Source organism: Erithacus rubecula, assembly GCF_903797595.1.
Source record: "Erithacus rubecula genome assembly, chromosome: 22".
Lineage (NCBI taxonomy): Eukaryota > Metazoa > Chordata > Aves > Passeriformes > Muscicapidae > Erithacus > Erithacus rubecula.
The window spans coordinates 5,250,454-5,277,264 of NC_136674.1; the positions used below are offsets into that span (position 1 = coordinate 5,250,454).

Genomic DNA, 26,811 nt, shown 5'->3' on the forward strand with positions numbered 1-26,811 from the left:
CTGGTCCATTTTTCACTCCTTGGCAGCTGAAGATTTCCCTCACGCTCTGCTCCGCTGTACTCAGAGGGATTTTAGCTGAGGATGAGGTGTGTGCTGGCATCAAATCCTTAAACCACTTCAAATTAAGGATAAAGTGATAATTAGGGTTGTAATTAAAGGGCAGTTCTACAAGCAACCAGCCAATAAACACATAAAGCAGCCAGTGACTAATCCTTATCATTCCACATAACACCTATAATGAGTCTATCTTGGCCCTATAAACTTTCCCTTCCCATTTGATGATTTTTCTATCAGCACTCAGACTAATCCAGAAGATAACACATGTTGTGCTTTAACATCACAAAACTACAATCTTTGTACTTTAAAACAATTTAACCTACAATTGCCATTACTCTATTAAGTAACACTGTCTGATATATAAATTTGTTTTAGTAACATTTTGATCTGACAGTGTGGCAAGTTCATGAGCGACCCTCACAGTGCCTACACTGGAAAAATTATAACCTGTGATGAATCAATATTATAGAAAAAAAATACAGCATTTTCACAACTACTCAAGGGAAATCAGAAGAAAGACAGGAAAACATTCACTTTCCCTAATTAGATGTAGATGCAACCTATTGCAAACAAGAAACTTTTTCTATTTTTTTATAATTATCTAGTTATTAGAACACTCATATTCCATATATTGAGGGTCAAGTTCTGCTTGGATACAACTTTAGTGCATTTCTTACAGCCCAGGGCCAAATTCTACCCCGCATCCAAGTTCTCCCAATCTCTGCTTGGATGAAGTTTCACATTTTACATTCACCTGGGCAGGAGTCAGAGCTCAGGTTTTTCCTTTGCTTTAATCAGCCAGCTCCAGTTCCTGAGGAATTACATAAACCTAAGAACAAGAAAAACCCTACAGCCACATGCTTAAGGTGCTTCCTTAACCTCAGAGCCCATGCCCAGAGTATTTTATACTGAGACATTTCAGTGAAGATTTCCTGACATCCCACATGAACACTGGCATTCAAAGAGCAGCATTTTTTGCTTTGAAGCACCAGAGGAACTTAAATTTTTTAATTCCTGTTGTCCCAAATCTTTTGCTGGGTTCAGTCAGGCTTTTGAGGCAGACAGAACTGATTTTATGCAGGAAGTTGAAGGGTAAATGATCTTTAATTATCTGACAACAGCAGAGAACACAACTGGAAACTACTCAGTTGCTTAAAGCAAGATATTTTAGGTTGTTTTGCTTCTGAGCTAAAGACCAACAGACACCTTGGAAAGGATTTCTCACAGCTTTCATATCCCACTCTCCCCTCCCACACTGCCAAATTTTGAGGCAGATGCCCTTTTGGATGCAAAGTCAGGAACATGAGGCTGCTGCAACAGCTGCAGGCTCTCAGCTTGCTGTATGCCCTGGAGCAGAGGACATGAAATCCCAGAGCTGTAGCAGGATAAAGTCATCTCTCATCATTAACTGCTCTGGCCTCCAGCTCCACATTAAATCATGCAGCAAACCAGCACTTCTATCTCCCCAAAATGTGTTATTTTAATTAGCTTTTCTGATAAGACTAAATCTAATCACCTTTACTTTTAAGCTTTGTATTCTCATCAGCTCAGAGAGATCCAGCTCTCCCAGAAGGAAATCCTGCCTTTGGACAGGTGACAGAGCCAACCACACTAAGCTGCCCAAAGCTTTGATTCTCACCTCTCTGCCCCTATAAAGGAAAATGCAGTGTTTTTGTTAAGAGTTTGGAAGTCAAAAGGCACTCTAAGAGAAATTAAGGACACAAGTATGCAGCTGGTTTTAAAATTCTATACTTCCTTTCAAAAGCTTTAATAGCATCATCTCCAGTAACCCTACAAACCACAAAAGACTGCCTGAAATACAGAACAATCAAAAAATATAATGACCCTCCCACCAAAATTAACCATCATACAGTTGTAGTCTTGTCTTAACACAGAGGGCTCATTCCAGGAGGGCAGCTGCCTTTGGAAACTGTCACTGGGGCAAAAACTACAGACAACAAAATGAAGTGTGAACACTAAACTTGCATTTTTCTCTGTATTTTCATTCAAAGCTCCAGGTACCCATCAATCTTCAACATCTCTTTGCATAAGTAACTACATTTACTATTTATTTTGACTACAGATTTCACTGAAACATTTAACAGATCACAGCAGGGCCTCAAACATCCCTGACAGGGAAAGACAAAAGCTGGAAGCCCTCTGCTTAAAGTATTTCCCCCACTATTTGTCTGTTGAACAAACTTTAAGTTCCTGCAGTTTCTCACTTAGATAAGTGGTATCTGCCTCAGTCAGGTTTTCAGAATCTGACAGGTTTTCCAGGAATCTGGTTCCTGCACAGGGTTTTCCTGTGATGGGATCTATGACATTGCCAACCTTGAACACAATTTCTGCCAGTTCGTGTTTCACGTGTTTGCTCCTTCTCTCAGGCAGAGCTTTCAGAAGAACAATGTCTCCAACAACACACTGCTGCAGGGGGTCATGGGCAAAATAGGTTTTTCTTTTGTTAAAGAACTGTAAAAGGAAAAAAAAAAGAATAAAAAAAAAAAAGAAACCTTGGCGTTATATTCCAAAATTATACGACGGTGAATATATAATTAACATTAAATAAATTTCATTGAAGTCTTATGTATCTTTTAAAAGTGAGATTCAGTTGGGATCATGAAGAGAAATGCAACTGTGCACTCTACAGGTTCTCCACAGAAAGCACAGCACTACCCTTCTCAATCTCTTGTCAGGATAGTGTTGCCAACTGAGCCTGGAGGAAAGGAGATGGGGAAGGAAAAGCTCTGAAACTTGCTGATTTTTTTTCATATAGAAGTCTCTTTTTCTTATTAGAACAGCAGAATTCAGAATCCTTTAAGAAATAAATTAGGTTAAAAAATAAAGGTTCTTCTACTGGATAAAATATTGAAATGGACCCCACAAGACCCATTTTCCAATCCTGACTCTATCCTAAACCTTCTGGTCACCCAAAGCAACTTATTCTACCTCCATGTACCACTGTTTCCCTATTTAAAATGGAGAAAATACAATTTTTAACATTCCTGTTTGAAGTGCATTGATAAGGGATATGTTACAATTATGCATACAGGAAAAAAAATAAAAAGCTATAAAATTGATTGTACAAGTGACTAATAAACTGTCAAGTCCCCAAAGCGTGCTCCACATCGACATGAAAAATGAAATCTAAGCTTGAAACAACAAAAGCTTCCCTTCCCCAAAAGATCAAATGAAGTGCATTAACAAGGCACTTCAAAGAAATACATTTAGCAGGTAATTTGTAAGTCCTCAGCACTCACTGCTTTTCATCCCCTGCACTCATCCCCACAGCCACATCCTGAGGGAGCTTGATTTGTAAAGAGCCATCAAAACTTTTCAGAGTCAAATCAGCAGAACATTTCTGCACAGAACACAAAACCCAGCAGGTAAGAGAAGCTGCTCACAGGTGTTACCTTTAGCAAGTAGGGATCCAGCACCAGCCTTGTCACTCTCACTTTGGCAGTTTTCTGCATTTTGGTCCCAATGACTTTCCCCACTATCCATTTTGCATGGATAGCTCCTCGTGGGACAGACATCCTTCAGTTATGGTCATGCAGTGCCTGGCAGCAAGAAAAGCAGATGTGTTATTGCAACAAAGTAAAAAACATAACTTCTTTCTGATCACTACCAAAGTATTCCTTATTTTACATTAACGGCTTCATTGGGTCATTTTGTTGGAAGAAGAGCTATAAAAAAGTTTACTGCACTAGCTCAGCCTTTTTAACAATATAGAAGGGATGTCATCATGTCATTGCTATCAGTAAAAGCAGACAGAACAGCACGAGGACAAAAATCCCTTGAATCACCCCAACTGTCACAAAAACAATAGAGGAAAAGTGTAACTGTTGAAATTATTAAACTCACACTCCAGCAGCTGTTTTGGCTGGAAACTTTTTATCAGAACACAGTGCACCCAAGCAAGGGAGCAGCCCACAGCTTTTGTTCAGTCATCTGCTTCTGTGCCTCTCATTATCAGCTGAGCTGATGAAACCTAAGGAAGGTAATGAGCTTCTCAAGCCATAAATGACACATCAAAGAACTGGCTGATCTACAGCACATGCATTTGCTTTTAAGTTCTTCCCTGCAAGTAAATTGTATTCCAACACATTACTCAGTTTAGTTAGGGTGAGCTTTCTGTACCACTCTTGCAAGAGTCAGGGGAAAAAACAACAGAAGAATCAATATTAAAACTGATGGAGATTAATGACCATTTTATCTCCCATTCAGACACGTTGTTAAGCACAATCAACACCTGGGAATTCTCCACACCTTCAATTTGTAAGATATTTGCTTTGATATCACAACACATGAAGAGTTTAGGGATACAGGGATGCAGCCACAGGATGGAACACTTCAGCAAATATTCGGGGGCTGCTTTTCCCTGGCCTGACTGAGCTGTGGAAGGAATCAGTGTGGGGAGGGCTAAACACCCCACACAGGCAGGTCTGTGCAGCACAGGCAATATCCATGAAACACCGGCAGGAAAGGATAAAAGAAGAAATGGAAGCAGAGAGGGAGCCCTCAGCCCCCCCACCGCGGCTCCCCACAGCGCTCCGCGCCAGGCCCTGCCCGCACCGCCGCGCCAGCGGGGCCGCGCAGGCAGCAGGGCTCAGACAGGCGGGTCACACAGCACCCAGAGCACAGCCCCGGTACCGGGAGCCCCCCACAGAACAGCCCCGGAGCCCCGGCCCCTCTCACCGCCGCTGCCGCCGCCGAGCCTCGGGGCCTTAAAGGGACGGGCCCGGAACGGGCGGTGCTGAGCACGGAAGCGCCGCGCGGCGGGAAGGGGCGGGGCCGGGGGCGGGGCCAGAGGGGGCGGGGCCGCGCGCCCCTATTTAATGCGCCGCCGGCCCCTCCCTCAGAGGCGCTGAGGGAGGAGTCAACTGTGGTGTAATGAGGCTGGAGTTAAAGTTTGAAGAGGTTCCCTCAGAGCGCGTTAAAGATCCTTTAAGGGTGGTGGAGGGTGCGCAAGGGAAGCCTTAAGACGACTGGCTGGGGTCACTTGGCTTGTTTAGCTTTTAGAAGATAGGATTGAGGTCAGACCTCGTTGTGGCTTTCAGTATTATCGTGAGGGGAAGAGGTGGGGCAGGTATGGATTTCTTCTTTCACGTATGTGACAAAGCTGGAGCTGAGTCAGGGTAGGTTTCCATTGGATATCAGGGGAAGTTTTGTCACCTAGAGAGTGGTGGAACACTGGAACAGCCTCCTTGAGGCAGTGGCACCAAACCTGGCAGAGCTCAAGAACTCAGATAAATAATGGGATTCTTGGGATGTTCTGTGCACTGTCAGGAGTTGGACTCGATGTTCCTGGTGGGTCCCTTCTAACTCAGGATATTCTGTGATTCTTTGCTTTCAAGTCCAGCTGTGTATCCAGCACTGCTGCTCTAACCCCAAACCGCATCACCCAGACATTCCCAGGGATGTTCACCCCCATTCTAGGCACGCTCTTCCCATTCCTGACCACCCACACAGTGAAAACATTTTTTTCTAATATCTAATCTGGATCTCCCATCTCAATTTAATGCTGTTTTTTCTTGTCCTCGCACTCCAAGCACAGTAGAAGAGTGACCCTTCCTGACCACAATCTCCACAGGTAATTGTGGAGAGTGAAGTTTCTCCCTGAGCCTCTTCCAAACAAACACTGGGTGTGGGTGCTGAGAGACCCCTTTCCATGGAATTTTGGGGATGGAGCTGCTCTCAGTGCAGCCTCTTGGAGGTTTCTGCACATCAACAAGTGTTGTACTCTTTCCCCCTGCTGTTAAGTGATTGAATCTTGAAGGTTTTTCCATATAAATCTGGAATATTTATGGTAGATATGCAGTGAGAGCTGGCCTGTCCTTGCTATACATAACCTGGCAGATACTCAGTTTCTGTAAATCTGTGTATAAAATGGAGGGTTAACAAAAAAACAAAACAAAACAACCAAAAACCCAAACCACTTAGAAAATGAATAATGACAAAATTATTGGATTTTGAGGTAACGTGCTCCTGGTGTTTCCCTGTGACTTCAGGCCGAGGCCATCCCTGTTTTTATTTAAATGTGCTCACATGCCACTTTCTGCTGGTATTTTGGCTGCTGCCCAGTTTTCAGCCTTGTTCTTCTTTTTTGGGGTGGGTGTCCCACAATCTCTCACAGCAGGAATAGGACAGGTAGAAAATCATATTTAGTTAACAGCACAACTCCAGGCATTTCCCTTCTTAAGGTGGCTGATATGGGGTGAACAAGAGACACTGCTGGAACAGTTTGATCAGATACCATGCCAGGAGTTATTTGAAAGTTATTATCAATTTTTACAGCTATCCAAGGCAAAATTCGTGGGTTTCTCATATTTTAGTGCCTGGTAATTTGAATTACAGAGCAGGGGAGTTGGGAGGAGCCCTGGTGCAGGCAGGAAATGGTTAAGAGCCGTTCCTATCACCTGGGAAAGCGATCCTTTGATTTTTCAGAGGGCGCTAACATGCTGCAGTTCATGGAAACAAAGGGAAGGGGATCAAGTAGAAAAGTTGTTCTTGGATTTGATTCTCAGTGGCAGAACTTGTGAGGGCTGGATATTGATGTCTGCAGGGAAAATACGGAGTTTTTGAATTAAAAGGGATTTTTTTTCCTCCCCTTCTTATCGTCATTCAAGAAAGGATCTGTCAGGTAAGTCTTGATTCCAGCTGGTGACTTTAGATAACTTCTTTATAGAGTGAGGGGGAAGAAAACCCTTTATCTTGCTGACCCATTTTAAAGCAGTGAATTCTTTGCTGAAATTGTTCCTCGGGCAGGGAGCACAGGCAGGAGCGTGAGTCAACAACTGCACAAAGCCCACGACGCTCGCCTGTGTTGTCTGCATTCAAATCGCTTGCATTAATTCCTGAGCTGGAGTATGGAAATTCAGGAACTGGGAGAAACATAATGAGTCAGGGGAATTTGCCACTCGGAGTTGCAGTAAATATTTCAGCGATGACACTCTTTCAAGCTGTAGTAGTGGCTGTGTTAATGTGCTTTAGCAGTGCATGCTTCAAGCATCTTCTGTTGGTGGCTCTTAAAATAATTCCCAAGCTTTGTCTCTTGATTCCTCATTTCTCTCCCGAAGGTTTTATATTTGCATCTCCTGTAAGAAAGATGCTGGTCCTTATGAACAGATTCATTTTGGGGGTGTAAGAGAGGGCTCTCAAATGCCATTAATTCTTTGCCTGTCTGCACCTGAGTTCTCACTTTAGAAAGTGCTGCTGGATTTTGTGTGTGTGCGAAAACAGATGATTTTTTGCGATGGATGGTGGCAGCTGTCACTGAGAGCCAGTGCCACGTGAAGAGAAGTTTTTACACCCCTGAGAGCCCCATCCATTCACCTTGGAAATGCTAAACCGGGAATAAATTGCACTCTCCCTCCTGGGCAGTTGGAGGTGTTTGTCTACAGGGTGCAGAACCGTGGTGGATTTATTGATCTCGGCGAGGTGTGGTGATGCTGATTTCACTTTTCTCTCCCTGTGTGTGTGTGTGAGGTGTCTGTGTGTGGGTTCCTCCCCACGTGGATCAAAGCTGTGACCCAGATCAGCAACACTCACCCGGCCAGTTCTTCCTGCTCTTCCCAGCTCCCGTTTCACCCCCACGCCTCGCTCCTGCTTTCTGATTGTCCAGGAGGGACAATCAAATCAGCACTCAAATCCTGCTGCATGTTCCCCCTTATCCTGGCCATGAAGAGTTTTGTCTCTGCTTTGTCCTTCACTTTTTTTTCCCTTTCTGTTCCACTCCCCTCACCAAGCTTTTATCATCTCCCTGTGCTCCTTCCCAGCTCCTGAACTCTCTGTTCCAGGTTCTGGCTGGGCAGGAATCTTTTATCAGCCTGCCCTATTTTGCATTCATGCTCTGATCATCACATTTTGCTCTTTCTGGATCCCTGTGGCACCTGCAGGAATAAATCACTGGAGCTGGGTGGCAGGAGCTCTGCCTTGGAGCATTGATTCCCACTTAAAGGCTGTTGGTAGCAAGAATCTAGGGAAGGGATTGCTTTGCATTTATAAAAAATTGCAGACCCAGATTGTCTTTTTTTTTTCAGCAAGATTTATCTTGTTTGAAAAAGTTCTTTTTCTAAAATCTCTAAGTGCTCTTGTTTCTGTTGTCAGGATCTGACATTCATTTCAGCTATTCAGTGTGAAAAGCCTTTCCAATTTCTTTACCAGTGCTATTGATTAAAATGCAGTTTACTTTTCTGGGGAAAATTTGATATTCAAAAGTGTCTTTTTGCTGTGAGTCAGAATGTACTTTTCCATGGAATAAAAATTCTGGAAAGAACAAAAAAAATGCTATTGGAAATGTTGAACAAATTATATTGTCATTTCAACCTGCTTATATAAGGAAAAAGAAATAACTTCAAAGTCCAAATGAAAAGCTCTGGTATTTTTCTCATATTTTGAGAAAATTAGTACATTTTACTCCAGCTGCTCAATTTTATCTGTTCAGAATTTTCCATATGGAACTCTGAGAATGTTCTGTACTGGCCCTAACTTTAAGTTCCTGTTTAACTCAGCTGGCTGCTTCAGGTTACATATTAAAAATGAATTATGAAGCTTTTTTTCTCCTTCATTTTCAGCCATTGATGTTTCTTCTAGAAACCAATAAAACTATTTCCAGTTTTGTGTAGAAGTCTCAGTAGTTCTCAGGCTAGAAATGCTATATCCAATGGTACAATTATTTACAGGTTTGAAGAAAACTGATGGAAAAGAGCTTTGGAATGCAACAGGTTCAAATTTAATTTTGCAGATTAGAGATCAAAAAATACCTGCAGTAATTTCCTGCTGGTTTGGATGCCCTCACATGATGCTCTCCCTGTCAATATTGCTATGGTCATTTTGGGGGTTTTCAATATTTCCTTTTTAATGAATTAAAAACTCTCTGCTGTGCTAAGTAGAAAGGACCTGAGCTCTGCTCAGTTGGGTGCACTGAGCTGCCTAAATTAGGAAAATTTGTGGCAAGATCTGGTTTTCAGTCTAAAATATAATCCCTGAGGAGCAGGGTACCCTGGGGTGATGGGATTTGGGCTCTGGGTGTGCTGTTCCTTGGGTTTCCCTGGTTTTTGGTGGTGTGGGCACTACCAGAAGGGACCAGCTTTGGGGGAATTTTGATGGTTTAGGTCCTTCCTGTCTCAAGGACAATTCTATCACTTTGTTTTGGAGGGAAATTCAAGGAGAGAAATGCCACCCTGAGTTTTTCCTAGCTGTAATATCCTGATTATTCTTGAATTTTCCTCAGTCTGCCACTTGATGAAGCCCATTATTCCTTGTCCTGAAGAGCAGCCATTACAATATCTCAGCACTTATCCTTTCTCTGTTCTAACCAGTGCTTTCCTCTCTCCACAGATGATTTGTAGCCCTTGACCCTCTCCATTGAATTTTTCCCAGCTCCAGAAGTGGTGCCCAAACCCACCCAAGACTTCAGCAGAAGCTCCACCAGAGCCAGCTGGAGGGAGAGGATTCCCCAGCTGCTCTCAGTGGTGTCAGAAGGATGAATTTCCACCTGAGCTCATCATCCCCTCTCTGAGTTGCCTCAATCACTTGTTCTCAGCTCTGCCTCTGATGTCCCCATGATTTGGTAATTATTTTATTTCTTCCCTGCTTCAACTTCTCTAGAATCTATAAAGAAAAACTTTCATCTCCTATTTAACCACTCAAAATTTGTGGGTAAGTAGAAAATCAATACATTTGCAAGCCAATTTCCTGCATTTCTCAGCAGAAAAAAAAAAAAAAAGGAGCAAAATATTTTATAAAACCCTGGAAGGTGCAGGCAAATGGAAATTTTCAGTTTAAACTAGGGCTTTATTTTGGAATTCTTCAAGAAGAGATTGGAATCCTGCCACACTGTAATAATCTTCTATTGCAGGAAACCAGGAATGCCTCAGTCTCTTGCCCTGTACACTTCACAGATTCTCACCACATTATACAAATTTGACCTGTTCATTTTATAAAGTAAAAAGAAGCAGAAACCTTTACAGGCTGATTTCCTATGCTCAGAAAGAACTGCCTGAAGCAGATCCACACCATCATTCAACTCCAGCTTTCAAGATTTGGTTTGCACAAAACCCTTGTAACTGTGGAAGCAGCATCTCCTCAAATTTTTAGGTGGCATGGAGGTGATTAAATTTAAAATAGAAGATTTCTGGTGGAATTTCCTGTCAGCTTCTGCAAAATTAAATTAATTTCACAAGAGCTTCACAGGGAAAGTACCTGTTCTAAATAAATTTTATCATCATGAGTGAGTAGCACAAGAGAGTGTGGTAAAATCAGCTGAATTTCAATGCATATATTCTTGGCATTTGTATAATTTCAGGGAGTTAAAATCTCATGTTATAAAAAAATCCAGTCATTTAATTGCTGAAGGAGCCATAACTGATGGAAAAGGATTGTGATGGATTTGACATCATGAAATTTAGCTGCATTTTCTGGTGTTCTTCTGAGTGGAGATGCTGCAGAGACCCTTGGGAAAGAGAATTTTATTTGTGATAACCAAAATCTGAGAAAAGAGCAACTGACTTTAAGGAGCAAGTTAATTTTAAAAGTTTTTCTTTCAACATCCTCATTAAACACAAAAAAAATGCATCTCTAAAAGTGACTTTATTCTGCATGTTTGGACTCATCCTTCTTTGGAATCTAACCAAGAAAATGCTGCTGAATTTCCATCTTTCCATGTTTGATTTCAGGTGTGGCTGCCCACATCAGCTGAAAAATATGTCCATCAGAGGCCTGAAGAAAAAACAACCAAAGACTTTTAAAGTCAGGATTATAACAGTGGATGCTGAGATGGAATTCAGCTGTGAGGTGAGAGTGCCAGGAAATGCTGGGTTTGTGTTAGCAGGAAATTTGAAAAATTCACATTATCAGCTTGTGGATGGTATTAAAACTGATCTGTTATTTTTATAAATAATGAACTATTGAATCTCAGGTGTGTTCTAAATTCTGTTCAGAATTTAAAGCTGTTTGCATGAAATCCATTTTATTGACACAGCTAAATTAACACTAAACCTGCTTTCTTCATAAGCATTCCAATTGTTTGTAAGGATTCCTACTTCTCCATGTTGTTTTTTTTTTTTTTTAACTGACACAACTCTTTAAGACACTTTCAGCTTGGATAAACTGGTCAGAGCTGGTGCTAAGATAAATAATAATTTATAAACTGGTACTTTTGTTGATCTGGGACATTCTTTTCCAATTTTCCATTTATAAACTCCAGTTCTTTACCTGAAATGGGTGTTAGGTCTGGGCAGAAGAGAAAAAAGGATTGATGAAAAACCTGGCAGTTCTATTAATTATGGCTATCTGATAAATTGATTAAGGAAATTGTGGCTGGAGAAAAAGAAATGACTGATTGCTAAATAAATTGGGTTTCAGTGTTGAAGGGACAGAACTGTCCCTGAATAATTAACTCCTAATCATCCAGTAAAAGCAAAACAAGACACACAGGTATTTTGGGGAGTTAGAAAACTCTGTTCCAATGGCACTGGCAGTTCTAGTGAGAGCTGATTGTTCTGTGAGCCATTTAATGTAATTTATTAGGTCCCTCAGAAACAGAATAGATTAATCTTGTATGACTTGCTGCTCTGGAGTACTTGCAGGCAGAGTTGTGACAATAAAGGATTTGGAAAATTTGATTTAGAGATCAGAGTCCTTGTTAACAAATTGTGTATTCCTTCCTTTGCTGCCTCTCCTTTCTCCCCAGACACAGCTCTTCTGCTGAGATGATTTCCAGCTTTTCACTCAAATACTGCCTAAAAGTTCATTTTTTTTTTTGCCATTCAGTTCTTAATTTTAGCAGTTTGATAAAATCATCTTTCTGAAATGTGGTCAAATAGAAGAAACAGATGAGCAACCTCTTTGGTAGAAGAAACAAGGAATCAGATGAGTCTGAATTTGGGACCTTGAATCAAAGCTTGCCCTCTGTGGCTGCTAAATTGAAATGAAAACATTTAAGAAGAGTCATTTAAATCAGAGTAGGATAAAGGCTTGGCCTGGTGCCTGAAATACCTGAGAGGTGTGAAAGGTGGATCTGCTCTCATTGTTCAGCACTCCTACCCCTGGTTTGATTTCCCCTGGCTTCTTCTCTGTCTCTCCAATTTGGATAAGCCATTGAGTCAAAATTTTGGACAAATTATTTAATAAAGACTTGCTACATCCCAGGAAATCAGTGGTACAATCCTCATTCCCTCAAGTGCTTGGTGGTTAAATGGCTCCAGCTGCTCTGGATGTGTCTGGAGAAGGAGAGGAGATGGAACACAGCAACTCTGACGCAGCAGCAAGAATATTTCATTAAAAACTTAAAAGTGAAATAAGATTTCATAGGAGAAAGGGCTAAAATGGAGCAAATTAGTTTAGGGTATACATGTTTTTCTTGATTTTCCTCTCTTTCAGATGAAGTGGAAGGGAAAGGATTTGTTTGACCTGGTGTGCAGAGCCCTTGGTCTGAGGGAGACTTGGTTCTTTGGCCTGCAGTACACAATTAAAGGGATGTGCACATGGTTAAAGATGGACAAAAAGGTAAAGGAGACAACATGGGTGGCAATTAATGATTTACTTCTATAAATATTGACTTTCTAGAGCACGGGGGATAAAGGGATGTGCTCCATGACAACTCAGAATTTGATGTGGTAGCTTTTTTTAAGGCAAAAATAGGATTATCTGCTCTGGTTGCTTCTATCCCATTTAACCTGGAGCATCCCACACTAATCACCACTGATTGCTGGAGATTAAAGCTCAGAATTACCCTTCCCTCTAAAATATGGGAAGGCTGCTTTAAGTGGATTATTGGCTGCTCTCTAATTTTCCTCAGGAATGTTACTTTGAGACCCTCATGTATCCTTTTTGCTGCTGATTTGATTTTATTTTATCTCCAAACAGGTTTTAGATCAAGAAATCCCCAAAGAAGATCCCATTAGCTTTCATTTTTTGGCCAAATTCTACCCAGAGAAGGTAGAAGAGGAACTCTTGCAGGAAATTACCCAGCATTTATTCTTCCTTCAGGTCAGGAACAGTTTTGAACCATGAATTCTATTTCCCCCAGTCCTTTTGCATTGTCTTTGATCTTGTTGGCAGCTCAGGATAATTTTGCTTGCTTCAGCTGTAGCAGGAGCTTTGTAGACATTATTTTTATGAAATACAAACATCTCTGCTGCATGCTGTGGGTTTGTGTCCAGGTAAGCTGAATGTTTCATCTTCTGCAGGTTTTTATAACAACATCCAGCAGTGTGGTGGATAATTCCAAATTGAATATTCCAGGCTTGTTTTGCTCCTTAATATGTGTTTAAAAAAATAAAAAATCCATGCAAAGCTGGAACTGCTGAAAAATCTGTGAGGCTTTTGGGGAGATCTTGTGCTGCAGGGCAAAACCTCTGGAAAACAAAGACTCCTTAAACTTCATTTTGGATTGTAGGGATAAAAGATCATGGAATTTGATAATTCTGAAATTGCAGGTTTGCTCACCTGGCAAGGTTTAAGAGGAACAGAGCAGCAGACACCATTTGAGCTCCATCAACAAGCAGATCAAGGAGCAAATCCTTGGAGCTTTATTAAAAATAAAGATGGATCAACCAGGAAAAGCTCCATAGCTGAGTTTGGGATGGTCACTTCCAATGTCTGGGACATCCAGCTTCCCTCCTGAGTTGCTGTGGAGTCCTTCTGGAAGTTTCATCCTCTGTTGCTTTATTCCAGCAGGATGTGTCTGTGCAGGTAGCTGGGATAAATTCAGTCTGCAGCTGGAAATAAACCCAGAAAATTCCCCTGTGCCCTGAGGAGGATGTGCTAATGAAATAATGGGGAAATGCTGCAGCTCTGAGGTTCAGAAACCCACCAGAACTTCATCCAGAACCTTTAATTTATTTCTTCAGCTAATTTTGGAAAGGAATGAGAACAGCAGAACTCTTCCTCCTCTTTTAATCCTGATTTTTTTTTCCACTTTTTTTTCTTCTCTTCTTGAACCTGCCTTGACTAGCAGATATGCAATTAGCAAATTCTTCTCATTCCAAAGTAGGAAAACAAGGCTGAAACAAATTGGAACTTGCAGAGTTTCCTGACTGTAAGAGCTTCTGCTCACACCTGGATGCTAATAGGAAAAACATGTACAGACATCTGGATGCCTGAAGATTTCAGCTCTCCTGACTCCTCAGACCTTTGCAAATTAATGTGGCATAAATACCTGAATAAATGGCAATGACTAAAGCTAAATATTGTCTGCTTAAAGATAAGGTAATTTATTACTTCTTCATGAAGTTTAACAAAAAGTGCTTGTAAAAACTGATCAGAAAAAAAAAAATCCAAAAAACTCAATCAACCCAGACACTTATGAGGGATTTATCCACATTGTTCTAAATTCTGGAGCATGGTTTGCACCGTGGAGAATGAAAGCTGGAGCTTTCCAAATTGGAAGAAAAAAAAAATCTTTTCATTCTTTCCATTTTAACAGCTCAGAAAGAATGTTCTCTGCACTGTAACTCAGCTTCACAGATTGTGCTCACCAGGGACTAAATTTAATAGCAAAATTTTTCTTGGTGGTTCATTTCAGTCCCCAGCACCTACTGAGGTGTGTTTGTAAAAAGAACTTGTGCCAGCTCATGTCATTTTTCTATTTGGAAATGTTTCAGACTGTGAGCAATGCAAAATTTTGTTGTCTTCTGCTTGTTCCTAAGCTAAATACACCTGAGAGGAGGATTTGGGAGGATTAATTTCCTCTCTCTCTTTAGGTTTTCAAACAGAAATTGGACAACTGATTTAAAATCAACCACCACCTTGCAAACTAATACACCTCTGCTCTTGGTAGCACCACAGGTTATTAAAATGAAAATGTTGAAAGACTCTTTAGCTTTGTCTGATTGTGTTTAGACCATTGCAAATGAATAAATTAAGTCCTTTATTATTCAGCTTCTCTTTTGAGGATCTCCTTTATTCTCTCATTCTGGAAAGCTGGAGAACATCTCCTACAGTTTTTATATGGCAGCTGCACAGCCCTGAGTCTGCTCTGCTTGGACCTGACCTCCAAAGCTCCCTCCCTACCTAAAATTTGAAAAGCTGACTTTTCCAAAGCAGGCAGAAAAAAAAAAAAAAAAAGGAAGATTGTTAAAAGAAATGAAGCACAGACAATAAAACTGATGTTTTATAGGATATTCTTTTATGGGACTCCTTCTGTAAGTGTGTGCAGAGAGCTGACTGGCATTTTTGGTCTCATTAAATGCAATGCTAACTAAAGGTTTCCTGTGTTCCTGAATGCCAATTTCTGTTTGCTGTTATTAACTCCTAGAGGTGATATTTGGTGCCAAGTCTGGGCATGTCTGCTTCCATTTCAAGCCTGACTTAAGTCCTGACTTGGAGCTTCTTGAACTTGCTCCATTTTTCTGTTGGTTTAGGTTAAGAAGCAGATCCTGGATGAGGAAATCTATTGCTCACCAGAAGCTACAGTTTTACTGGCTTCTTATGCTGTTCAGGCCAAGGTTTGTGCAGGGAAAATCTATTTTTTAATTGACTTTTTTTCTGGTTTAACCAACACATTTTCATGGTGGTGTGTAAAACACAGCAGGGTTAAAATCTGCTGGTAAAGTTGGTCATTCTGGGAAGTACAAGCACAGCTAGAAAAAAGCCATTAAATGCCACTACCAGGATTTTTTAAACTATGCCTTTGCAATTTAGGGGATTTATTTGGGCCTAACATTTTAGTGTAATCTTTCTCCAGGCTAAAATGATTTCCTGTTGTTTTAAAAATAATCATGGATGCAGAATGGACTCAAAACAGAGCTCACAATGGGAAGACATGAAGATTTTTTTGTATCGCTCAGAGCTCTGTTCCCTTATTGCCACCAAGAGCCCAACTTGCACTGTGGCAGGAGCTGAACACAATTTATTTAGCAGGTCTGTCCTTGTGTGCAGCTCCCATCCCTCTGCTTCAGATTGTGAATTCCTGGGAGATTCCTTCAGAGCTGCAGTTTCCAGGATGCCATTGAAGGTTTTCCAATAAGGGATGGAGGTTTTCAGGTTAGGATTGTGAGTTTTCAAGTTGATACTGAAGGTTTTTCAGGATGGGATTGAGGTTTCTAGGCAGGGATTGAAAGTTTCCAGGATGGGATTGAGATTTCCAGAATGACACTGAAGGTTTTCCAGGTTGGGATTGAAGGTTTTCCAGGAAAAATTAAAGGTTTTCTAGGTTGGGATTGATTTAAGGTTTTCCAGGTATTAAAGTTTATATATATATATATATATATATATATATATATATAAAAAGTATATATGTATTAAAGTTTCCAGGATGGGATTGAGATTTCCAGGTTGTGTTGGAGCCACCTGCATGTCACAGGGGCTGGAAGGATCCTCCATGGATGAGGGAATGTGGGTAGGGGAACCAAAATAAAATCTGCCTCAAGTTTTCACTTCAAACTCCCTCAACATTCTGCCTCTAACAAACGGAAATAACTTTTCTTTTTTGGGACAGTATGGTGACTATGACCCAAATTTCCACGAGCCAGGTTTTCTAGCCCATGATGAGCTGTTACCTAAAAGGGTGAGTTAAATTTATATAAAACCAAATCTTTGAATGCACATATTGCTGGGGATTAACCAGAGCAATAAAAACTCTGTAAAATGACCAAGCTGTGAGCTGCACCTCTGCATTCTCTTTGCTTGGGAGAGGCAGGATTTGGATTTTCACAATCTCCTTGCTTGCCCTGCAGGTGCTCAGGCAGTACCAGCTGACAGCAGAGATGTGGGAAGAGAAGATCACTGCTTGGTATGCTGAGCACAGGGGGATTGCCAGGTAGGAAACCTTTGCATTTCTTGCAAACCCCATACATTTATTTATGGGATTTGTTGTCTTCAGTGTAATTCAGCCCATCTGGAAATCCCATTAAACAATAAATAGGATTTGTTGGCACCCAGAGGCAGCTTTTCTTAATATTTGGGTTCAGTTTCTTTCTGTTCTGCAGGCTTCTTAGCATTATTTTTCTTGAACATTTTCCTCAAGATTTACTGATTTACCTTGAAGGGAGAAGAAATGTGGGTGGAGAGATTCTCACTCTTCTTTGGCCTTGGCCAAGAGCTCTGTCCAAGTTCATTTCTCAATGAACTCTATTTCCTGAAAGAAATATATTCATGGAAAACAATGGAAGGGTGGCTTTCCAAGACATGGAGTGGCAAAACTAACACAAGAATAAGACTTTTAATGAATTCTAATGAAGATTACACTATGCATGAGTCACCTTTTGAAATAGGTGCAACTTTACTGCCTTTATTCTGTCCAGATGCTGCTTTTATTATCCTTTTTTTTTTTTTTTTCTCTTATTAAGAGGAAGATGGCAAAACTGAAGTAAGTTTGTACAAAGGGCCAGATTATCTGCTCTTTTCTAAGTGAGAAATGGAGAGTCAGCCAGGAGAGAAAGGCTGGAAAGGCATTTCATAATCATGGCTTTATTCTCCAGGGATGAAGCTGAGATGAACTACCTGAAAATTGCCCAAGACTTGGAAATGTATGGTGTCAATTATTTCCCAATTGCTGTAAGTGCCTTATTTTAGCAGTTCTGACTTGCTGCAGATAATGGGGCTGGTCTTTTAAAATCCTCCAGGGAGTTTGGAATTGGGACTCCTGACTTCTGCTTTTCCCTGCTGCTGTTTTCTTCTGACTTGGTTTTCTTGCCTGCAAAATGAGCAGGTGAATAAAACAGTTAAGATTAATATTTTAAAACCTGACAAAAGTTTTGAGTAACTCCAGGTGTGGAATAGGAAGGAAAAATAATTTGAGCTGCTATAAGCATCCTAGAGGACTAAGTTTATTATTACCAGTGACAGCATTCATAATATTTTATATAAACCCCAATTTCCTAAAATACAAATAAATGTCAATATATTAAAATATGTCCTTCTTGTCTGTGGTTGTTTAATGTCACCAAAAAGGCCATTGACTGATCTCTCTTGTTTTTAGCAAAATAAAAACCACACAGATCTCCTGCTTGGAGTTGATGCCAAAGGTATTCATATCTACAGCATTAATAACAGGTTCTCTCCCAATAAATCCTTTGAGTGGAGCTCTATCAGAAACATTTCCTGTAGTGAGAAAGAGGTATGATGGCTTTGATGTATTATTCTTTTTCCATGGGCATGGGTGTGGACTGGGATTCTTGGAACAGGCTGAAAGCTTCCTCTGTTGAAATAATTTTGGGGGAGAAGGGGAAAATCCTGGGGAGCTTTGTTACCAAACTAAAAATAACATCCCTGCCTTGCAGATGAGCTCAAAGCCTCAGTTCCCCGAGGCTGCTCTGAGCTCTGACTCTGTTCTGCTCCTTCCCTGCTGCTTGGCCTTTGCAAAACAAATGTGTTGATCTCTGAAAAAGACAGATATTATGAATGCCACCATGCCTGGCTTCCTCAGTTATCCCAGCAGGAATTCCATGATCCATAAAACCTTAATGCTGTTTGCACTGACAGAAGCTGAGGCTTGGAGCCCGGTGGCAAGAGGAGACATGCAGGGAGATATTAATGGTTTTCTGCCTCACTTCTCACTTTGTTGGGACATGATTTCACTCCCCACCACTGCAATTTCACTGGGAAGCCCAGCTTTTGCTTCTAGAAAGTGAAGGAGTGGGGGAAATTTATTCTCAGTCCAAATCATGGGCTGCAGGGAAGGCTATAATCAGAAAAAAACCCAGGAAAACTACAGTGGTGCTGGAATACCTGGAATTTGTCAGCCAAAGGGCAGCACAGCCTGTTCAATTTTCTGTGTGCCTTTTGGAAAACAGCCCACAGAAAACTGAGATTTAATATTGAGATGAGATTTTAGATTCATGTCCATTAAATCAGAGGAGACTACAGGTTTGCTGCCTCAAAAACAGTTTTGATGTCATCAAAATTCCCCTGAGATCTGTGAATAAACTGTTTTAATTCCCTGTTGGGGGAAGGAAATTGGGCAGCCCTGTGTTTTAGCTTCACTTTATTCAGTGTCACATCACAGCTTTGCTCCTCAAAAGGCAGCCAGTCATTACCTGGAGGGTGAAAGGAGCTCCAGGACTTTATGGTTCTGGTGACTCAGATGCCCTGGAATTATACAGGAATTACCTTGCAAAAGAATTAGAGAGATGAAGTGCCAAGGAACCTGTGAGGCACAAAAAACAGGGCCTTAAAAAAAAAAAAAAAAGAAGGAGCCATATTTTGTTCTGCAGCTAAACAGAGCACAAGGTGTGGAGTGAAACACTGAGCTGGCAGCAGGAAAACCCTGCCTGGCCTCTGGGAAGAGCTTGGGACTGAAAAGTGAGGAATTCTGCAGCACTTTCACCTGCTGCTCTGAAGAACAAGTCCTTAGGCCCTTGATACATTTGTTTTTCCCTTCAATTGTTGCTGTTCTGGGAGATGTTTTCATTTCCCTGGCTTTAAGGCAGGATTGCTGCTGTGTCCTGTTCTCCTGGACACCAGGGCTTGTTCCAGAGCTCTGGGGACAGTGAGCAATGCACAGGTGGCATCAGGAAACCCCATCCACACTGGCACTGGGGTGGGGCTGAGGGTTTCTTCTCCAGCACAGCCTGATTCTATGGAGAAAAACAGCTTTACATCACTCAGCCCCTATTTGTGCCATAAATCACTGCTTCCCCAGGGAGAAGTGGAGATGAGCTCAAGTTTGAGTTGGTTTTAATAGTTTCAACTTAACTTTCCTCCTCACTGTGTTTATTTTCTTTTTTTTTTTTTTTTTCCCCCTTTTGCCTGTGTAGTTAACTATTAAACCCCTTGACAAAAAGGCAGAAGTCTTCAAGTTCTTTTCCTCTCAGCTCAAAGTGAACAAACTGGTGAGTGAACTGCTTTGCTGTTTTAAAGCTGAGCCTGGCTGAGGAATATTGTTTGTAAACAAAATTGTGATCTTGGGATCTCAGCCTAGATCAGCCTGTGTGATTCAGGACAATGGGATCAGAGGGAGATGGGGGACAGGAGCAATCTCTGATCATGTTACAAATTGACCTGAACTGTTGTGTGCCTGGCTATGGGCCTGTCCTGGGTGCTGATTTTCCTGGAGCTGCCAGCACTTGTGCTGGAGTCAGAATTGTCCTGTGAGCCCAGTGTGGGCCTCTTTGCCCCTCTGTCAGGGGCACAAATCCATCAAAATCCCATTTGCTTTGCCTTTCCTATCCAGATTTTCCAGTTGTGCATTGGAAACCACGATCTATTTATGAGGAGGAGAAAAGTGGACTCCATAGAGATCCAGCAAATGAAAGCACAAGCCAGGGAAGAAAAAGCTAGAAAAAAGGTAAATTCTTCCTTCTGTTGTTGAAGACAGTGATTATTATTGCAGCTGATGCTCTTGCTGCTCCTGTATTCCAGCAGAGTGTGTGTGGGAGGTGAGGAAGTGCAGCATGTGGGAACAGCTCTGTGGCATCTGAGGAGGTCAGAGGTGATCCCAAAGATTTGGGGCACCAAACAGATCAATCCAAAGGCTCTCCCAGCAGTCTGAGATAACCTGGGGTGCCTGCCTGAGGAGTTCAGTGCTGCAAGGTTCAGGCAGGAGCATCCCAGCTGGAGAGCAGCCCCTTCTTCATTTGATGCATTTCACTCAGGCCCAGGTGAGATTCTGCTGCAATCCCACCAACTCTTGCTCATCCTGCTTCCAGATGGAGAACCAGAGGCTGGCCAGGGAGAAGCAGCTCCGAGAAGAAGCTGAGAGAGCCAAAGAGGAGCTGGAAAGGCGCCTTTTCCAGCTGGAGGATGAAGCCAGGCAGGCCAATGAGGCCCTGGTGAGTTAGACTCAATATTCTTGTGCTTGATGGGATTTCTTGGTTTGGAAGCAGGATTTTTTTTTTTTGGACACCAGGAATTGTAGCTCAGACAAGGCTGGAGGGTTTCTGGTAGAAAGGGCATGAAGGAATCCCTGGGAAAACCTGATCTGCCATAATCTGTGAGCCATTCCCTCCCTGCATTTGGCTCACAGTTCTCTCTTCAAGCTGAGGAGGGGGAAAGGAAACAATCTTGGAGCTGAAATGGGGAGAAAGAGGCAACTGAAGGGGCTGGCTTCAGCTTTGTCCAGCTCTAAGATTTTTCTCCTTGCTTTGTAGAGGTGAGACACAGGAAATTCTGGAGCAGAACAAGAACATTAGACCCTGAAATTATGTCTGGTTTTTATTTAAGAAATAACATTTTTTCACTTGATCTCTTGGTAAAAGCTGTCTCCTGCCTGCCTGCCAGCAGGGGTGATTTTGTAGGTTCTAGACAAGGAACTAAGAGAAATTCTTTCTCCCCAGCTCCGATCTCAGGAAGCAGCAGAGCTGCTGGCTGAGAAAGCCCAGATTGCAGAAGAGGAGGCCAAGCTGCTGGCCCAGAACGCTGCAGAGGCTGAGCAGGAACGGCAGAGGCTGGAGCTGACAGCGCTGAAAAGCAAGGAGGAGAAGCGGCTGATGGAGCAGAAGATGCGGGAGGCGGAGCTGATCGCCGTGAAGCTGGTGAAGGAGTCTGACAGGAGGTGGGGCTGCTCCCCCGGCACCGGGTGCTCTCAGCCCCAAGCCTGCAGCGGGGAATTATTCCTCAAGTGACACTTCAGAGGGACTAAGCCTCCTTGTGCCTGCTTTGTTCCACCTGGGTGCTGCTGTTGTATTGCAGGTCCGAGTTTACAGAGGATCAGATGCAAAGCTGTGGAGATGTTTAGCAAGAAAGATGCAGAATGCAGAGGCATCTTCTGTTTAGTGTTATCAAATGAACACTGGCTACCCATCTAAATTTACTCTTTATACTCTATGAGATATGAGGCTATTTTCACAGGGAATGGCTTCTTGTTTCCCTTTCAGATCTTTAAAAAGTATAAAACCAGATAAACTAATGTGCAATATAAACCACTCCAAGTGTTTGCATTTCCCTGAACATGCAGAGCAGGCCAGTGTTGACAGAGGATTTTTAACCCTGTTAAGTAATCCTTCTACTTGTTTTAGGGTACTGCCAAGAAGCTTACCAAAATAAAAAGCAGCCTCTCCCCACCTCAGGGAGGATCTCTGAGAATCTGTATCAGCAGGTTGTAACTGAGCCCATGGAAATGAAGAGTAGGAAAATCATGTTAATTCAGCCACCTTGTGCAGGAGTGTCCTGCTGTGCCTGCCCAGTTCTCCATGTGAGCATCCTCCCACAAGTGCCTTAGTGTAAAGATAGCATAGTAATGGACTTGTTCTCTGGAAGCTGAGCTCTGAAACCCACGTGTGGTTGGAAAGCATCAGCCATTCCCCTCAGGATGTTTCTCTTGCAGAGCCAAGGAGGCAGAGCACCTGAAACAGGACCTGCACGAAGCCCGGGAGGCCGAGCGCAAAGCCAAGCAGAAGCTCTTGGACATAACCAGGCTTAATTACCCTGTAAGTTCTGCTCCACTGGGCACCACTTCATCTTCAGGGACAGCCAGGTGTTAATGACATTTTTATAGCCCCCATCAAGCTGAGTAGTGGCATCCAGCTGGGGGACAAACTGATGTGGAAAAGCAGTGTAGCGAGGGTGGAAGTTGGGTTTGTTCAGGATGGCAGGAAAGGCAAGGCAGAAGTTAAAACCAGAACTGGTGATGGATTTAGGGAGCAGAGGCTGTCTTGCCTTCATGCCTAACTCATGGTGCCATTTCAGCCAGGCAGTTTGTTGTGCTGAGCTAGCTGTGCCATCCTGGCACATCCATCTGGCTTTAGGCAAAGCAGGTGAAGTCCCCAGTAAGAAAGCACTGCTCGAGTTCTGTATCCCAGCTCCTTCTTCTGCTCAGCCCTGCTGGGGCTGGGTTTCATTCTCTGCTGAAATAGAAACACTGCAGCCAGGATAAATCTCTGCTCTTGGATCTGTGGGTTGTGGACTTCAGCTGGGTGCAGGGGAAGGGCTGCAGGAGCATCTGTGTGTCTCAGAAAATAGCTCAACATGGCAATCTTGCAGAACTGAGGAGATAAACCCCAAATCAGTCCATCTGATCTGACTGACAGTGCTTGTGTTGCCCCTTGCAGCACATGGCCAAGTACCCCCAGTACTGCCCAGGTGACAGCAGAGATGGCACCTTTGAAAAGGGCTCCATCAAGCTGGATTTGAAGGACATCGACCTCAAGAGACTCTCCTTTGAGATTGAGAGAGAGAGGTATCAGCAAGCTTGTGGTGCAGATGAATGAGAAAGGCAATGAGATCTTTGGGAATCACAGTTCACCTTTGAGTTATTTGGGATGTGCATGTGGCTGGAGGCCTTTTGCTGGTGTGGGTGGTGTCTGTGTCAGACTGGCTTTGCACACAGGGGAAGGGTTTTTTGGTGGCATCAAGCCATGCTAAATCCAGAACCTTCTGTCTTGGGGAGGGACAAAGCACTTTGCTGAATTAACAGCACGTGAGAGGACAGAAGTTTCCCTCTAGTGCTAAAGTGTGGAATTGCTGGGAGCTGATCCATCAGACATCCCTTAGTCTGGAAGGAAATGCTTGGCTAAAAGTTAGGAAGCAAAAAGGAAATAAGTGAAACCCCTTGTGACTGGGTCAGAGGAGCCAGGTTGGCATTGCCAGAGTTCATTTACTTATAAAGCATAAAATGAAACAAAAAACAACTCCCCTCCTTCCACAAACACCTTTTCTTGAGTTAAACTGTGCCACCCTAAACTTTTTGTCTCCAATGTGTGGACCCAGGCTGGACTACTTAGAAAAGAGCAGGAAATTTGAGGATCGACTGAAAGAACTGAAGTCGGAAATTCATGCTCTGAAACTGGAGGAAAAACAGGCTGGGCTCTGCAGTCATTGGAATGAAGTCCTGGGCTCCTTGGATCACTCCTTAGGAAATGTAAGAACCCTAAATCCCTGCCCCTTTCTCCAGCATGAACCCTAAAATGGAACAGTGTGGCTGTGCCAAAAGGAGCTGCTGTATTCCAGTCCAAGCCTTTAGTACCCTTGATAAAATATTAAAAGCATGAAGACTTTTAGATGAAAATTCATATCAAAACAAAATTTGAAGGTCTTTTTCCTGTGCTGAATACCAGGACCATCAGCAAAAAAAAAAATAATCATCTTATTTTATGATTATGAAATCACAGTCAGGGTTTAAGGTCTTGGAGCAAATGAAATTGTTGTGACTAACACATTTAAATGTGGTTTCTTACAGTTTGCATCACATTTGCATTCATGTGCTTTGTGATTGCTGAAAGTCATAAAATCCTTGGTGTGGTTTTTTTTTTTTTTTTTTTTTTTGAAGTCAATGAGGAACTAGACCCAGATTTTTGTCATAAGTTGCTTGTTATTTAAATAAACTCTTCAGCTTCTTCCTGAAGCAGGGCATGAATAGGACTGGCTTTGTCTGCAGGTTGTCCCTCATGTGGCAAAAATGGCTCTGAGTCAATGGTTTTTTAGAGACAGAAGGGAGGCTTGAAAAATGATGAGGGAAGATGGCCTTTATTTTCTGACTCCTCATCTGATGTTCTTTTTGGCTTAATGAATGTTGATATAGAAAGAGCATTAAATGCCCATTTGCTGTTTTCTTTTAAAGGCCCCATCATGGATGAAAACCTTTGAAACTGGAGATTCATTGGATGTAAATCTTCAAAGACCTTTCCCTGCTTACTTGTTAAACACTGCAAGCAGTTGGCCCTGCACCAACAAAACTCAGCACATGGTGCCAGTGGAAAAGTCATCTTCCCAAGCCAATTCCTTGGCTGCCAACAGTCTGGGCACAGGAGCCAGAAAACAGATTATAAAGGTAATCAGATTCCTAAGAAAATTCCTAAATGTTGCCTAAAAGTTGAGATTTTAGAGAGGGTGGCTGCCTGTAGGGACCTGGTTTGTCCTGCTCTGTCCCTGCCTCACAGCTGACAAGGCTTTTGCAGGATTTTGGAGCCCCTGGTGCTGGCACATCATTTGGGAATGTTTATAACTCAAGGCTGCCTGTTTTTTCTCACTTCTGATCTAAGCTGGAGTGCAAAGCTGTAAGCCTTGGTAAATGAAGCAGAGATGTCTGTACACAGTAGGAGGATCTGTGTTAAATTTTATTTGTACCAGCCAGACTTGGAAATGAGAAATGTGCTCCCAGGTATAGAGAGCTTAAAACATACTGTGCCTGTCTTCTGCTTTTAAAAGGCAGGGAGGAATAGACCAATAAATACCCAGGCTCCCAACAGCTCAGCTCTCTTCCATGTGCTCCCTGTCAAAGAGGCCTGAAGAGCAATGAGCTGGGTGTCAGGAGAAAACCACCTGCTTTGAAATGTCACTGGGCTGGAGAATGAAGAAGAGCTGTAAGAAAAAGTGATCTGAACAGTGGGAAGGAAATCAGCTCTCTGTAGGCAATGCTAATTGGGCAAGGTATTGGGAATGGGGAAAGCCTGATGGGTTTGCAGTGGTTTATATGAACAAAACTGGAGGGGTTTAGGATCAATTAAAAGCTCCTGAATATAACATTCAATGCCTCCTTCAGGGCTGGTGTGCTTAGAGCTAAAGGACACAGCTGAGTGCAGCAGCAGCTGAGGGAGCAGCTCTTTCTGAGGCAACAGAAGCAACTTTTAAGACTAAACTCAGGGGTGAGACAAATACTTTTGTTTAAAGAAGGAAGAAAAAGCTGTTGCAGAGCATCTTGGAAAAAGCTCTAGAGTTGGAGGAAAGGAAGACCCAGACCAAAGGGAGTTACTTTATGCCAGCACTGATTCCCCCTCTTTGGTTTGCCTGCAGGTTCAGCAGCATGACTCAGATGTGATCTACATTTGAAGCCTCTCATTTCCTTGCCAGCCTGGTGGGACTGGTGGCCTTTTTACCTCTGTGGGGACACTTGGGCAGCTCTGGCTGCTGCCAGGTGTGAGAGACCAGGCACTGTGGATCTAGAGCTGCCATCCAGCTGCCAGGCAGGTGACATCAGCTGGGAATGCCACACGTGCCCCCAGTGTGGCTGGGAGCAGTGCAAACCCAGAGGAAATGTTGTTTACTACTTGTGCACTTTGGAAGGAACATTTCACACTTTGCTAAAGCCCTTCCTCCCCTGATGTTTCACACACCTGGAGCTCTGCTGCTGGAGGAAGGATGTGAGGCAGCAAGTGCCCAGGAGGTGTTTGGGATGAGAAAACAGAACACTAGCTTGGTGTTTATCTCCACAACAGACTAATTATGTTTTTGGTCCAGTCCCTGGGACATGACTCCCACAGAGCTACTCGACGTTTTAGTGTTTGCCTGCCAAATATTTTCCTTCTCCTCCCCAAACATTTCTTGGTTCACTTAATTGATTTGCATTTCTCTGTGAGAAATCTCAGCTTTCAATTCCAGATGCAGAAGTGGACATCTTCAAATACCTCCCATTCCTGGGGGAATCTTTTGTTTGGAATGCAAAGCTTCTGTTCTTCCAGTCCCTGACCAGATCAAGCATTTTCTGCTCGAGCAAACTTTGCATACATTAACTGCCTTCCCACTTCTGTGCAACACAGCTCTCAATTTAGACAGACAAAAGCTGCAGTTGGTGTCTGCTAAAGTGGGACTTGTTTCTGGTAGAGAGGTGCATGCAGCAAAGAGCCTGCCTCATTAGTAAAACCCAATTGCATTTTCTGGTTTTGTGTGTGTTTAAGTGTCTGCTTCTCCATAAGTCTTCACTCTGAGGACTTCTGGGGAAGCAGACAACATTCAGCTGCAGCTAAAGCTGCAGGAGCCCAGCTGAACCTGAGGCATGTGATGAAAAAATGAATGATAATGTTGTTAAATGCCTTGTTCTAAAAGCTAAGATTAAAGAAAAAAACAGGTTCAATAAAAAGCTTCCATTTGCTTTGAAGGGAATGCTGTGTCAATATTCCTCCAGCATTAACAAGGCAGGCTTGGAGAACAAACACC

At 42.6% G+C, this 26,811-nt stretch overlaps 2 protein-coding genes across 18 annotated transcripts in view; one reads left to right on the forward strand and one right to left on the reverse strand.

The window, feature by feature from the left end:
* Positions 1–1,790: 1,790 nt before the first annotated feature.
* The window catches only part of MRPS17 (mitochondrial ribosomal protein S17), a 198,608-nt gene continuing 173,587 nt past the window's right edge, over positions 1,791–26,811 (reverse strand). The window contains exons 1-3 of one of the 2 annotated variants that reach the window (XM_079325054.1): positions 4,164–4,328; positions 3,471–3,617; positions 1,791–2,529 (exon numbers count right to left, since the gene is read on the reverse strand). In XM_079325054.1, coding sequence (XP_079181180.1) covers positions 2,239–2,529; positions 3,471–3,593 — 414 coding nt within the window. In that variant the 5' untranslated portion in view covers positions 3,594–3,617; positions 4,164–4,328 and the 3' untranslated portion in view covers positions 1,791–2,238. Of the gene's footprint in view, positions 2,530–3,470; positions 3,618–4,163; positions 4,329–26,811 lie in introns of those variants that run through there. The other variant, XM_079325055.1, reaches the window with a different exon arrangement.
* LOC306811364 (merlin-like) lies at positions 4,918–26,744 on the forward strand. 16 transcript variants are annotated; one of them, XM_079324992.1, is made up of 21 exons: positions 5,003–5,146; positions 6,585–6,700; positions 8,634–8,783; positions 9,411–9,631; positions 10,737–10,854; positions 12,442–12,567; positions 12,928–13,050; positions 15,426–15,509; positions 16,502–16,570; positions 16,740–16,822; positions 17,484–17,559; positions 17,984–18,121; positions 19,761–19,835; positions 20,177–20,290; positions 20,652–20,774; positions 21,279–21,496; positions 22,268–22,370; positions 22,992–23,119; positions 23,650–23,800; positions 24,500–24,709; positions 25,672–26,744. In XM_079324992.1, the coding sequence occupies exons 4-21, from the start codon at positions 9,624–9,626 to the stop codon at positions 25,705–25,707; spliced, it is 1,983 nt and encodes a 660-aa protein (XP_079181118.1). In that variant the 5' UTR covers positions 5,003–5,146; positions 6,585–6,700; positions 8,634–8,783; positions 9,411–9,623; the 3' UTR covers positions 25,708–26,744. The 16 variants fall into 16 exon arrangements, with proteins under 16 accessions (XP_079181114.1, XP_079181119.1, XP_079181115.1 ...); XM_079324988.1 differs by lacking the exons at positions 6,585–6,700; positions 8,634–8,783 and having other exon boundaries at positions 4,918–5,146; positions 9,400–9,631; XM_079324993.1 differs by lacking the exons at positions 6,585–6,700; positions 8,634–8,783 and having other exon boundaries at positions 4,918–5,146; positions 9,442–9,631.